At 40.5% G+C, this 14,864-nt stretch overlaps 1 protein-coding gene across 4 annotated transcripts in view; it reads right to left on the bottom strand.

Moving 5' to 3' along the window:
• rps6ka3b (ribosomal protein S6 kinase, polypeptide 3b) overlaps positions 1 to 14,864 on the bottom strand; it is a 50,649-nt gene that overhangs the window by 27,957 nt on the left and 7,828 nt on the right. The window contains exon 1 of one of the 4 annotated variants that reach the window (XM_026937834.3): positions 7,327 to 7,692. The exons of 1 other annotated variant lie outside the window; for it this stretch is intronic. In XM_026937834.3, coding sequence (XP_026793635.3) covers positions 7,327 to 7,377 — 51 coding nt within the window. In that variant the 5' untranslated portion in view covers positions 7,378 to 7,692. Of the gene's footprint in view, positions 1 to 1,631; positions 1,934 to 7,326; positions 7,693 to 14,864 lie in introns of those variants that run through there. 2 more of the 4 variants (XM_026937832.3, XM_026937831.3) reach the window with 2 other exon arrangements.

Below are 14,864 nucleotides of genomic sequence, written 5' to 3' on the forward strand. Positions count from 1 at the left end.
AGCCTGGCAGACACTGTCCACTAAGTGGGTGCCAAGACTTTATTATCATCAGACATACTGCAATGTTCAACCTGTACCTGTATTCTATTGTTAAGGGGAAGAGTGTGTCTAGACAGGCAACATTTTTGAGCAGATTCTGAGGCTTTTTTTTTTCAGGGGTGAGGAAAGAAAGTGTGTGAAAGTGACTCATTCCTGGGGCTGGGTGTTGAATAACGTCATTGGTTAGACTTGTCATATCACTTCCTGTTTCAGGAACACAATGGGGGTAAAAGAGATGTTGTGGTCTGCAAAAAAATGCCTAAATGTCTTTCTGATATATGGAGTGAACAAGGCATTCAAAGACGACGTAAAAAAACAATAGATTTTTGTGTATAAACGAGTGACCTGACACTGATCAATATCTCGCAAAAGTGAGGCAATAATTAAAACAGTGATTAAGAACATTTAAGAAATCCATCTATTTGTGGCCTTTAAAAAAAAAAAAAAGAACTCGTAGCAGAAGTTTGGTCCATTTGGAAGTTTCAAATTTCAGTTTTATACAAAGTACATTCTACAGCACAGTGCTGATGAAATCTGCGTTCTGATTGGTCAGAAATTTTGGATTAATTTTCTATAACAGCAGCTCTGACTGTAGTGCAGCTGCAACTCACAGGGTTACATTAATGTTCTTGCTCTAATATGTTATTGTTTCTATGGTAACAGCTCATTCACAGGGACTTGTACGGTGGACGCTACACATAAATGTTTTTTTTTAAAGTGTGTAATCAGTGATATGTTGAAGCTTTCTGTAAGGATATGTTTTTTTATTTACATTTATAAAAGGAATCTCCAGTATCAGCGCTTAGTAGCAATCAGAGGTAAAGCTGTAATTTTGAGTCAAGACAAAAATGCAGCTTGTCATGTTTGCCGAGAAACCACAACACGTGAACTCCTCTGTTCTAAAGACGTCGGAAAACTTACAGAGAGAGGAAAAGAGAGAGGCCGGGGATCATGTGATCGTGTTTCATGGATATTACACAACATTAAGTGTAACTGTAAAGGAGCAAAACGTGTGACGTGTCGTTCTTCAATAAATAAAAAATGTGGTATAAAAGAAATAAAACACTTCCAGACATGCTTTCAGAGGAAAATAATCAACTTCGTGGTTTTAACAGTTACTCCACTTCATCACACCACGCTGTCATTGATTATTTTTCTATAACAGCACGACCCCAAGACCATAAGGTTTGTTTAACATTTTGTAATAATAACAACATCATAAAAGTTTAGACAATTACTAAAATGTGAGAATTTTAATATCAGCACACTGAGAGAATACCAGCAGCTGATATTTATTTCTTTGGCCAAGTGGTAACTTAGAAAAGAGTAAATTCTCAGGGGCCCAAGAACTGATCATTGTGGGAAGTTCATATGTTGAAGAACTTTGTAAAAACAGTTTAAGATACTTCACTATGACACTCTCTTTTTTGTCATTTAACAACCCTAACACATATGACATAGGAATCAAAACTAAAACGCAGAATTGTGTTTTGTCTGCCCGAATAAAGCGAGCACTTACTGATTTGTAAATTGTAATGCGGAGAAATTCTGTGATGTGAAAACTTTAACGCCGGTCACACTGAGGTACTCACAGTTTGGCTGAAGAATCTCGGAGGCTCCCTGTAGATGAGACGACGGAGAGCCTTGAGTCTGAAACGCACAGCACACGCCAGTGCTTCCCTGAGCGCCAGAGCCCAGGCCTTACCCCCGTCCATTACTGCACTTAAGCCCCGCTTCAGCTCACGAGTGTGTGTGTGAATAGAAACCATAGAGTGTGTCCCAATTATTCGCATGTCCAGGACTAAGTGACTAAAGGGGAAGCCCAGAGGAGGGGTGTGTTCTATCCAAAGTGCGAGATTTCCCTTCCAAAGTCCCCTTCCAGAGAAGGCTGGAGATCCCCATGTTCTCTATCAGCTGACACACACACACACACACACACACACACTCATTTCAGGACAAAGCACTGTAGCTAAGATTAAAAGCACCTGTTGTGCAGAGCCAAGCACCACTAGGCTGTAACTACTCCCTCCAACCGGCGAGTGCCAAGCCAAAGACATGCGTGTGATGCACGGATCAAAACAAGAGCATTCTGAAACTCGAGCACTTCCTCTGCCTCCATGCCAATTCATTAATCTCACAAAGCCGGCCGAGAATAACAGGAGGTAGCACTAACGGTGTCGGGTTTACCTAAAGGGAACACAAAAGCCTCCTCTAACCCCACTTTCCAGCTCTGCGGCCTTCGTCCACTGCACGCTTGGAATTCTGGGAAACAAATTTCGGAAGCTGTCTGCACAACACAATTAGCGACTCGGTCAGCCAGCGGCCTTGGAGAGCGGAACGTCCTCCGATCACATTTCCACTCACACATCAACAGACCTGTAACATTTATTAAATAATCGACTAATCACACTGATAGCACAAAGCTTCCGAATTCTCAAGTACCACTGGTTAGAATGTGTTGATTAATTTTGTATAACATCAGATGAAATATGTTATCCAGAGGTGGATAAATGAGTAGCCTGGACCCCCAGGACAAGCAGATTTCCTGTCTGTGCTATTCACTTTTTATTCGTAGCTGACCTGCAGACGAGAAGGTTCAACAACCCCGAGAAAGAAAGCAAACTTCCCAACGGACTTCTCATAGCCCAAACGTTCACCAACGACTTGCTGATTTTTTGTCGGGGTCTCAAACACAACAATGCTACGCCATGACTCTCGCTGGCAATTCACACTCTTGTATTAATGCGCTTAACTAGCTAGCTTGTCTTACGTTATTATATTACATCAGCATCATCAATTAGATCAAAACATCAGACTAGGCAGCACACTCGAGCTTTTATTTGCCTGGTGGCCTAGCTAATAAATTTATCCTTTGAGCACCCCTGACATTATCGTTTCTATAGTAACGACTAACACAAGGAGTGCTCTATATAATCTAATACTAATAATAAACAGATTAAAACGTGTTAATATATTTAATTAGGTAAAAGAGATGGCTGTTGATACAGGAAGTTTCCTGGAAGTGGATGTTTCTTAACATTTATGGAAGGAGTGTCAGCGCTTTGTAGCAGGCAGGACGTTTTCCTACACAGGACAGAGGAGTTTACATTTTGCGGTTTCTCAGAAACATGACAAGCTGCATTTTTCTAGAGCGAGAACTATGAGTGGCTAGTGCGACCTGGATTTTGTGTGTGTGTGTGTGTGTGTGTGTGTGATGATGCGTTACGCAACACACCGGAACAGCTGTGAGGCCTCCCGGCCTCCAGTTACGCTTCTTTGTAAAGGTCAGTCTGTACAAAGGGATTGACATGTTTTCACTCGTCCACAAGTAAAATGCCTCAAACTGACACAGCAGTATGGATCCGACATTCCGGCCTTGACCCGGTGTCCTCACGTCCAGACACACGAGGGACAGATGTCTGCACATTGGAACTGAAGGAGCGCTGAACTAATGCATTAATGATATTTTAATGAAATGAAAATAAATGAAATAAACTTTTGTTTATTATCTTGCATATTCTTACGAGTTTTATTCCAAAGCATAAAATGGTAAATATATTATTATTATTATTATTATTATATATATATTGCTATAGGATTATATGGGCCAAGGTTCTTTTAGCCACTAAAGTCTTACAGATCAATCAAAGTAAGGATTAAAAGGACAAAAAGGTGTAATAAACAAACAAACAAACAAACAATCAAACAAATAAATAAATAAATAAATAAATTTCCATATTAAAATATGTTGCATTTTTTTTTATTTATTGTTAAACTTAAAAATAATAAATGTCATACACTGTTTTGCCTTGGAATTTTTTTATGAGTTTATAGCTCACTGTATCATATATAATTAAATATAATTACAACATGTCAAATATAGCTGAACACAAAAGTGCGCACCTCCTCTGGTTTCTGGGTGGGGTGAAAAAAAAACGCACAAAAAAGAATGAAACATAGGGGGAAGTCTCTCCAAGACAAAAAAAAAATCAAAGGCAAACAAATAATCTAAAAAGAACCAAAAGAAATAATTCAGCTTTATTTGTAATAATGCTGGAACATCTGTCAACCCGACCCTACATTCTCCAGCTCGTGACCTGGAAATCAATCCCAGTCCGCCATCTTTACACGACGTTTAATTTCTAACATGCCTTCAGAAGAATTAAGAAGACTAGAAATAAAAATATAAGAACAAAATTTAGTCACAATAATTAATTAAAACCTGAGACCAAATAAAGACCTAGTACCAAAGTCCATTAAAATGAGCTTGAACTTCTATAAAAATGTCCAATTGTCAAATTGTCAAATTTTTGGTTCCATGAAAAAGCAAATTTATGCACATTTAATCAGCTGAGGGCTCATTTGCATAAAAAATACACAATTTTGTGATATCTATTATTTTTTTAAAACCCTGTTCACCTGTATTGTTTTGCTTCAAGTTTAACATTCTGTAATGTGCAGTAAAATTATTATCGAGATTACTTTGTTGTGTAATCACAGCTGGACGTTCACAAAAATAAATACGTTCGGTGTCGCATCGCCTGTTCTGGTTTCCTTTCCTCATGTCCTAAGGGGGCGGAGCTAATACGTGACAAACGAAAGCAAGGTAAGCAAACAAGAAGGTGCAGCCATCCTACGAACCCCTAGGTTTCAGATTAAGCTTTACATTTCCACAACATCTCACGTCATTTCATTCGTTAAAGCGAGAACTACACATCAAAAAAGATTTCTTTATGAAGCCATGAGAGAGAGCGAAAGAGAGAGAGAGAGAGAGTGAGAGAGAGAGGCTTAATTTATATCTACATTTCCAAGCCAAGGACAGGAAGATCGATTAAACTAATCAATTATAAGTGAGCTCAACAAATCACGTGGTATAATCTGTGCCTCCAGCGTAAGCTCGCACTGGAACATTTCCCCTGATGGAAAGAGTCTGAATCATAACTTTGTATCTAAATATAGGCACAAAAGTGAATGGAGGTATTAAAAAAACCCTCTTGATTCAGGTCACAGTCTGGATATTTCCGTGTTTTCAGCATTTTCAGTCTGTAGGCAAAAAAAAGAAAACCCAAAACAAAAGCCGACATATTTCTTAAAAAAGAATAAACAAATGCCTATTGAGCTGGGTTTTTTTTTTTTTTGCATGTTTCCATCTCACAGGCAATCTGCTCACTCACACCCATGACCTTGTAAACTTTTAAATGCGCGTATGAAGAGGACAGAGTTGGAGGAGTCAGATGTGTGACTCATGAGGAGAAATCTTCTTTACTGTCAGTACAGGGTGAATCAGAAGGTCATTCAGATTCTACGTAAATAAAAGATGGAGGGAGATGACGCTGCTGTATGACGTTGTACTAACTCCTCTCTCACAGGGCTTTAGTCTGATAGAACTCTCAGACTCTGCACTAGCTGTATTAGCATGCAGATGCTTTTCTGATGGAGTTGCTGTGGACGAATGCGTCGGATGATGTATTTATATATTTGAATATCAGAAGTATCCGTCTGTGATGATACAGCTTGATGATAGAGTGATCGATTACAGAGGAGTGTATCTCCGCTTGCACATTAATAAAATACATCTTGATGTGTCATCAATATTCTGATGTATAAATTTAATTCAATACATTTAAGCAAACTATTAGCTCTGTAGAGTGGAAGGCCATGCCTTTCACACCTTCATCACTTGGAATGATAGACAAAGAGGCCACACCTCCTTTAATTAGACTGGTAGGTACAAAAACCACACCTCTTTCACTTAGACTGATAGATACAGAGGTCATGCTTCCTTCACATGGACTGACACAAAAGCCACACCTCCTTGTCTGGGACTGACAGAAATAGAGGCCACGCCTCCTTCACTTTGACAGACAAACAGGCCATGCTACCTTCACTCAGACTGACATGTAGAAAAGGGACACCTCCTTTCTTTGGACTGACAGCGCAAAACACCTCCTTCACAAAAGCCACGCCTCCTTTACTCAGACTAGCATGTGCAGAGGCCAAACTTACTTCACTTAGATTGACAGGTATAAAAGCCACACCTCCTTCACATAGACTAACAGGTACAGAGTCTGAGTCACAAGGACTAAGGTCACGCCTCCTTCAGTTGAGCTGTAAAATGCAAAAGTTAACTCCCTGCTTACTTGGAATGATAGACACAGAGGTCACACCTCCTTCACCTGGACTGACAGCTACAAAAGCCACACCTCCTTCACTTAGACTGACAGACACAATGGCCACACCTCCTTCACTGTCACAAGCACAAAGGCCACACCTCCATTACTGTCACAAGCACTAACACCACACCTCCTTCACTGTCACAAGTACAAAGGCCACACCTCCTTCACTGTCACAAGCACAAAGGCCACACCTCCTTCACTGTCACAAGCACAAACACCACACCTCCTTCACTGTCACAAGCACAAACGCCACACCTCCTTCACTGTCACAAGCACAAACGCCACACCTCCTTCACTGTCACAAGCACAAACGCCACACCTCCTTCACTATGACTGAAGGACAAAGACCTCATTCATTGTTATTGACATTTTCAGACACCTTCATTAACTTGACAGACTTAAAAAAAAGCGTTTCTTCAGAATTCCACCTTCATATATTCCATGACTGTCACTGTCAGTTGCAAAATATCCTAATACAAATAATGATACACTGTCCACATGGTCCGACAAACACACACACAGAGGCCATTGTTTCTCCTGCGTCATCTCATTACTATAAATTTTCTCTGAAGTCTATTCATAAAGAACTTCACTCTGCGCTTCAGCAATACTCAATAGAGCCGCTCAGAACTGAGACAGAATGTTTGCTAATTACTGGGTGCCCATCATGAGAACCGATGCTAAGACTGTGAATCTGATGCCAACAAACACCATGACAACGTCCAACTTTCATCAAGTTAAGTATGAGCATGTGAAAGAAGTGAAGAAAAAAATAAAGGGACAGAAGGGAGTCCAGATCATTTAGCGTGATTGTTCTTATTGCAAGTTCTTTGATGTGGTCCTCTGTGCTGGACATCAACTCAGAAGAAAATCTGTCATCCTGCCAAGGGCAAACTTCCCCAGAGGAGGGGCATTGAGTTTAGTGCGCTCTTGCCACCTTCGTGCCCAGTCCTGTTGTTTTTCTCTCTCTCTCTATCTCTGTCCACTTTTTTCAGAAAGAAGTATATCATCCAACAGAGAGGAGGCAGTTCACCAACAGATGTAAGGTTTACGGCAGATATATAATCAAGAGTTCAGGAAAACACTTGCAAAGTGAAAGTAAAAATCCTACCCGTGTGAATTTCTGCCTTAAGCGAGTAGGAAACATCTTCAGCATCTTCATGTCTTCATATCAATCCCCCAGCACTGCAACCGGCTGGGAACGAGACCCGCAGACGGTACAGGCTAGACGCTGAGGCAGCCTGGCAGAAGCCACTCCGCCCATGTGTGCTCATACATACTACACAAAAGAAACGGCAGAGGAAGGGCCTGCCCAGGAAAGGCCTCGAGCTGCTGGTCAGCACCGAGATTAGAGCATGTCCTGTCCTTGTTCCCCTGGCAACATCTGCACAGGAAGAGGCACAGCTGTTTGGAGAGAGCATCTCGGTCATTCTCAAAGGTTTCCACTACCTCACACACTCACACACACACACACACACACACAACCTTCTGATCCTGAACATGGAATCAGTTTGGCCTTTATGGGGTGCAAGAGAAGGGGTAGGTTTCCAGTTGACAACTTTTTAATTATTATGATTCAACAGCAATACTACAAAAAAGTGAATACCTCTGCAAGATTCAGAGTCACATAATAAAATTCTTTAATGAACTTAAGGCTGTTGAGATCATGACCCATGGCAAAACAAGCTAAGGTGAAAAGTGGACAGCCTCGAATGACCATCAAGTGCTTCTGGTGTTTTGCTTTCCGAGTATATGAGGATGTCTGCCGGAAGACTTAGCTCCTCATGGTTTCCTGTCAGTTGCTCTAGAGCGGAGGTGTACTTCCTGCTCGATGAAATTTATGCTGAATGGACAGAATCCTATCTCTACAAGCCTCAGCAGGAACAACGCAGAGGTGCTTTCCTTTCTCCCTGTCAATTTCCACCTAGTTAAATGTTGAAGAACATCATATATCATAAAAAGCATACAAAGTGAGAGATGTTAGATGTATAGCTCATAAACAAAACAGAAGTTTTCATCTATGACACAAGTTTTGAGTTTTTAGGTTGTGATGTGTACGGCTTCTCAAACCTTTGATGTGCGATTGGTCCAAATATCACACGACTGCTTGCGTAACTGCACAGAGGGGATTTTTTCCAGCTTTGCTCATAATTGTGGAAGCAACAGGATGAATATGTCACAGAAGTGGTATGTGGATTTCCGGATCTTTATGACAGGTCAAGAAAAGATTTTAAAATGTGTTTTAACATTTTAATATTAAAATGTGTTCAAATGCATGATAAGAAATTGTGACAGAAATAATATCCTGAAGGTCAGTCAACAATTTTCTGAATTGTCCTATAAAAACACACCAGTATAGGGTAAAAATAGTTCAGTATAGATCCTTACAGCTTTCTTCGGTTTGTTCCTCTTGGATTCCATTGATTGGATTCAAAATTCTATGTAGATCCTTTAACAGAGGGGTTCTCTTTCAGAGAGGGTTCTATGGAGGAAGCTAAAAGCCCTAACCTATTCAAGGAACCCTTGATCTGTGGAGCTGTGCAGTCCTGTTTTTCAAGGAACATACTTATGATTGAAGTTCTTTCGTTATTTGAAGTATATGGCAAAAAGAGCACCTTGTTTGCAATCTGCATGTCAAACGAGAATGTGAACGTATTCCAATCTGTGCAAAAGTTAGGCTCTTCCACATTCTTCCTCAAGCTGGACTGAACTACATCTCACTCCAGAACATTCAAAGGTGGAGGCGGATTTGTTCTAAAAGCTCACTTCACTTCCTGTGCAGAGTGAAAGATCACAGGAGACTCCCTGAAGCATACAGTCCTCAAAGGAAACCCAGAAAACCTGGTGCCCTGATAAAGGCATTACATCATCCTAACGATTTGACCTCCCACTGCCCCCAAATCATCTACTTACACACTGGCATGGAGCCAAAACCCTTCCATAATACTCCAATCCAAATGTGCAAAGAACATCAGCTAAGGGAATACCTTCTACTCCCACATGGAAAGAAGCCAAATGGTGACCATATTTGTCTGACAGATGGGGGAAGTGATCAACTACACAGATCTAATGGAGCCTCATTGTCCGTGTATAGTCTGTACCCTGAATCCCTGCGAGTTGGGAATTCCTGCTCCGGCCCAGACCTTTGTGTTTGTGCCCTTCGGATGATTAGTAGTGTTCTTGTGACTGCGACCTTCATCGAGGCACAGAGGACTAGGCTTGCTTAGTCATGCTGACGCAACCCAGACAGGGTGGCCACAGAAAATAGCAGCACTTCCTCCTCGACCCATCTCGCTCTCTCTTTCTCTGCTTACCAATTCCGCCATCCTGGCTCAGGAGAACCTTTTCAAGAGCCAGAATGTCATATTTAACCTTTTTTTTAAATGGCACTCAGATGCTGCTGCCTGTCATATATGGAGACACAGAATTACGGCAGGTAAAGGAGTTCTTTGCATCAATGCCAGTGAAGAGAAGATTAATGGTATGCCTTTCCAATCTGTGTTCCGTTCTGACATCGTTTTACTGCCCCGAGGTTGTAAAATGTGTCTACTGCTCAAACCCTCAATCTTGTTCAGCCACCCTTTTCACTCTATATCTGTCTCTCTGGATTTTCCATCCCTCCCTTTTCAATTATATCCATCTCTCTCTCTCTCTCTCTCTCTCTCTGTCTCTCAGAGATTACTCCTTGTAGATCTCTCTAGAATGACTTCTCAAGAGAGCCGAGTCCCATCTCCAAAATAGAGTCCTCACCTTTAGAAGGTACGAGGTTAAACAGCGCTACTGGCTGCCTATGCCCACTCCTTATTCACGCCGTCATTGAGCCGGGGAATGTGAATAAATCGCCGACACAGTCAGAGTCGTGCTCCCACTCCTATTCAGGCGAAAACAAAGGAGAGAGTTTAACCCGCTGCCTCGCCACCCTGCACAGTCACCACCGTTGCTGTGACACACACCCACACGTAGGCGCTCTCGCCATCTCTCAAAGACGCACATAAAAGCCCCACCGCTTTGTGACCCGCCAGCGTGGGACGTTTGAAGAGGGAACCTCACCGTCCTCGCAGTGGAACGTTTGGCGAATGACCTTATTTTGTAGATCAAGATGTGAGGCCGAGTGTGCTTTCATGTCGCACTGTAAATAACGCTTCACCATCCCGACATCCACCGTAACCCTCCTCCGGAAGGGAGAAGAAGACAATTACGTGCAATCTCCTCTACTGATCCTGTGCGTTATGACTATAAGAGATCATCCTTCCTGGCGAACTATAGTGTGTTTTCAGAGGAAATGTGGATGAGGCGGAGATGTAAGTCCTTTATTTATCAAAGATACTGCCTAAAAATATAATCTCGGCACCGCCTCGCACACATACATTATAACTGGGTGGCTACTCAAGACGCTGATTTGCACTTGGTTTTGAGAGATGGCATGAAATTACGTGCAAAACTGGCTGCCACTAAGCGTCCAAAGTTTAGTACATAGAAGGCAATCTGTATTCAGCTGAACTTTCCATTTTTCTTTGTATTTTTACCCTTTCTCTTCCACTTTTTGAAGGATCTATCCTCAAACGCTAATGTATGTGTCAGAAAAGCTCACTTCGCAAGATTTTTCTCAAAGAATGCGAACTAAATTACTCCTGAAAATTTATTTATTTATCCTGAGAATTTTTTCATCCTGTTATTTATAAACAGTTAATAGCTACGAAAAGCTAGGAAATTAGCTCTCATTAGATATTTAGATATAAGGTACAACTACAGGCATTCGTACATTATAGACGCTTATAACGTATAATATAATGATTATATAAATAATTATAAATACTATCACAAATATTAAACATTTAAATTAATATTAACATTCAAAAAGGAGGATTAGGGGTGTGCGATATGACAACAACATCGCATCATGAATCTCGAAGACATTTCTACGACTCAAATATGAAAAAAATGAACACTGATAATGAGGAAAAATAAAAAATGTCGCAAAAAGTAAGAAAATTAAAAAGGTTTGAAATATTAAAAAAAGATTAAGTCAGCTGCTTCCAGTCAGTTTGTAATTATTAAAAGGCGGATGATTTGTAGGTAAAATACTTATACAGGTAAGTAAGAGAGGTCAGATGATGCAGGAAATGTATGAAATGAAGGAATTAACTTTGAGTGTAAAAGGAAACACGGCTAGACAAACGGTCGTCGGAAAACCGTTCACTTCTTCTGTCTATTCTGAAGAAATAAAGAGGACTTTAAGATGTATTGGATGTGTCACAAAGCAGGATGCACTGCTAAGAGCGTTCAAAAACTCAGCCAGTTACATCCAGAATAAAGAAGACCAAATGGAGAAGAACCATAAAATACCATATCGATCGCGGCTGCTGTGCTGCATTTATTCAGGGTACTTACCGAAGACAAGCCCATCAGTGACGTCCACATAAAACAGGATCATCTGAGCGGCTAAAAGGCTCAGACTTTAGAGCATATGGACGCCTATGTGCAAGCTATTAGGGACTTTTTTGCAGCATATGGCAGCAGATCGTTTAGCTTTTGACTGATGATGGACAGCCTCGGGGGAAACTCCTCTGGGAATTGGGATGGACGAGTAGATATACTGAATTAGTCACACAGAAACATGATACGCCATTCTGCAAAGCTGAGTTAGTGATAACCCTGGAGTTCCTCCTTCTTAACAGAGGCTGAGAATTTCGAAAGAGATTGCACTTGTTTTCTAAATCTGAAAATCGGATTTTTTTTCCTACTCACACGTCAGAACCTGCTTGTCGTGTTGAGTAACTGGTTCCTTGTGCGTGTGCTGACATCAGATCATTTTTAGCACATCAGTTAAATAAAATGTCAGTGAATGCCATCAGTATAACCTCATATCCGTGTGTGTGTGTGGGTGTGGGTGTGGGTGTGACATAATGGAGTATGTTGGTACCATCACTAAATATTTAATCCAAATATTCTGAAGTGAATTTTTTTCAGTGTAGATAGACTTGAGTATGAAATTTCTATTCTTATTTTTTTCTTCTTATTTTTTTCCCCCCTTTTACACTTCTTAAAAATGGTAGTGGACCTACATGCATATAAATATATTAGTTAAATAGTTTTTAAAATACAGTTTTATTATAGAATTGTATGATAATTTTTTTCATAAAAAAGGGCCGACCAATAATGATCATTTTTTTATGAGATAAAATTTAATTTCCGATTTTCTTCTACTATGGTTTGGCAACCACCCATTTTACATGAATGTGTCACACTTGCATTTAACTTGTTTAACGTATAGCCTGAAATGAATTCTTGGCTATGCCTCTGTCTCGATAAATATGTCTTTATTTATGCAACAAGAAATAATCGGATTTGAAGTGTTTGGTCTTTAATGCCCTTGAGCAGCTTATCCACACTACACACCGTGATTCATGTTCACGTCTCAGCTGGAGAGATAAGGAAAAGTCCTACACCTAGTTTCAGACGCTCCATTCAATCGTGTGTGTGTGTGTGTGTGTGTGTGTGTGTGTGTGTGTGCCAGTCACATGGTACAGCCATTAATCATTAACCCTTCAAAGGAAAAAAGAAATAAACTAAGCAGCGATGTCTGACTTGAATGTAACGCTCATTTCACAGTGGAGAAATGATCAGCGAGTGTGTGAGGATGACTAAGAGTGTGTGATATCTCGTCACTCTCACTGACACCTGTGTGTGCAGTGGTGAGAGAACGAGAGACGGAGAGAGAGACAGAAAGAGAGCGAAAGAAAGATAAAGGCAGGCATGAGTGGGTGTTAAAGATGCGAGAGAGAGTCGGTCCAGATGGCCGTGGAAGATTAAATACCATCTGCCAGAGAGATCAGGAGACAGAGCCAAACATTAACACACAGCCGACATGCAAACAGGCTGAACTCATTGCAGGACACACACACACACACACACACACAGGGTCGAGAAAAACAAGGCCCTTCATCAGTGTCATGATTAAGCTGAGTGATAAGGGGTAAATGGGAACAAATAATGAAGAGACACATATGGGCGGCTCGTTGGCTAGTCTGAGTTACAGCCACAATCATTACATCATTAATGCGCTGATCGTTATTATCTGAGCTGATCGTTACTACTCGAGCTGATCGTTACTACTCGAGCTGATCATTATTATCTGAGCTGATCGTTATTATCTGAGCTGATCGTTACTACTCGAGCTGATCATTATTATCTGAGCTGATCGTTACTACTCGAGCTGATCGTTACTACTCGAGCTGATCATTACTACTCAAGCTGATCATTATTATCTGAGCTGATCATTATTATCTGAGCTGATCGTTATAATCTGAGCTGATCGTTATAATCTGAGCTGATCGTTACTACTCGAGCTGATCGTTATAATCTGAGCTGATCGTTACTACTCGAGCTGATCATTACTACTCGAGCTGATCATTATTATCTGAGCTGATCATTATTATCTGAGCTGATCATTATTATCTGAGCTGATCGTTATAATCTGAGCTGATCGTTATAATCTGAGCTGATCGTTACTACTCGAGCTGATCGTTATAATCTGAGCTGATCGTTACTACTCGAGCTGATCATTACTACTCGAGCTGATCATTATTATCTGAGCTGATTGTTACTACTCCAGCTGATTGTTATTATCTGAGCTAATCGTTACTACTCCAGCTGATTGTTATTATCTGAGCTATTCGTTACTACTCCAGCTGATTGTTATTCTCTGAGCTAATCGTTATAATCTGAGCTGATCATTACTACTCGATCTGATTGTTATAATCTGAGCTGATCGTTACTACTCGATCTGATCATTACTACTCGAGCTGATCATTATTATCTGAGCTGATCGTTACTACTCGAGCTGATCGTTATAATCTGAGCTGATCGTTACTACTCGAGCTGATCATTACTACTCGAACTGATCATTACTATCTGAGCTGATCGTTACTACTCCAGCTGATTGTTATAATCTGAGCTGATCATTACTACTCCAGCTGATTGTTATTATCAGAGCTATTCGTTACTACTCCAGCTGATTGTTATTATCTGAGCTGATCGTTATAATCTGAGCTGATCATTACTACTCGATCTGATTGTTATAATCTGAGCTGATCATTACTACTCGATCTGATTGTTATTATCTGAGCTGATCATTACTACTCGATCTGATTGTTATTATCTGAGCTGATCATTACTACTCCAGCTGATTGTTATTATCTGAGCTGATCGTTATAATCTTAGCTGATCGTTACTACTCAAGCTGATCGTTAGTACTTGAGCTAATCAGTATAATCTAAACCGCTCATTATTATTTGGGCTGATTGTTTTTATTTGAGCTGATCGTTATAATCTGAGCTGATCGTTACTACTCCAGCTGATCGTTATTATTCAAGCTGATCGTTAATATCTCAGTTGATCGTTATTATCTGAGCTGATCATTATTATTCAAGCTGATCGTTATCATCTGAATGCATAAACATCTCCTTGGTGTTTTGCACATTAAATGGAAGATGTCCTTAAACTGGACTTTTTTTTTACATGCATTTAATTGCCAATAGTGGGAAACACCTCCACATATTCAAACATTTGACTTGCAGCACAGATCTTATTATTCCATGTTTCTTGAACTTGTGCATAATGTTTACTCAGTTGTTTGGAGCTCATCCT

Source organism: Pangasianodon hypophthalmus, chromosome 22, assembly GCF_027358585.1.
Source record: "Pangasianodon hypophthalmus isolate fPanHyp1 chromosome 22, fPanHyp1.pri, whole genome shotgun sequence".
Classification (NCBI taxonomy): domain Eukaryota; kingdom Metazoa; phylum Chordata; class Actinopteri; order Siluriformes; family Pangasiidae; genus Pangasianodon; species Pangasianodon hypophthalmus.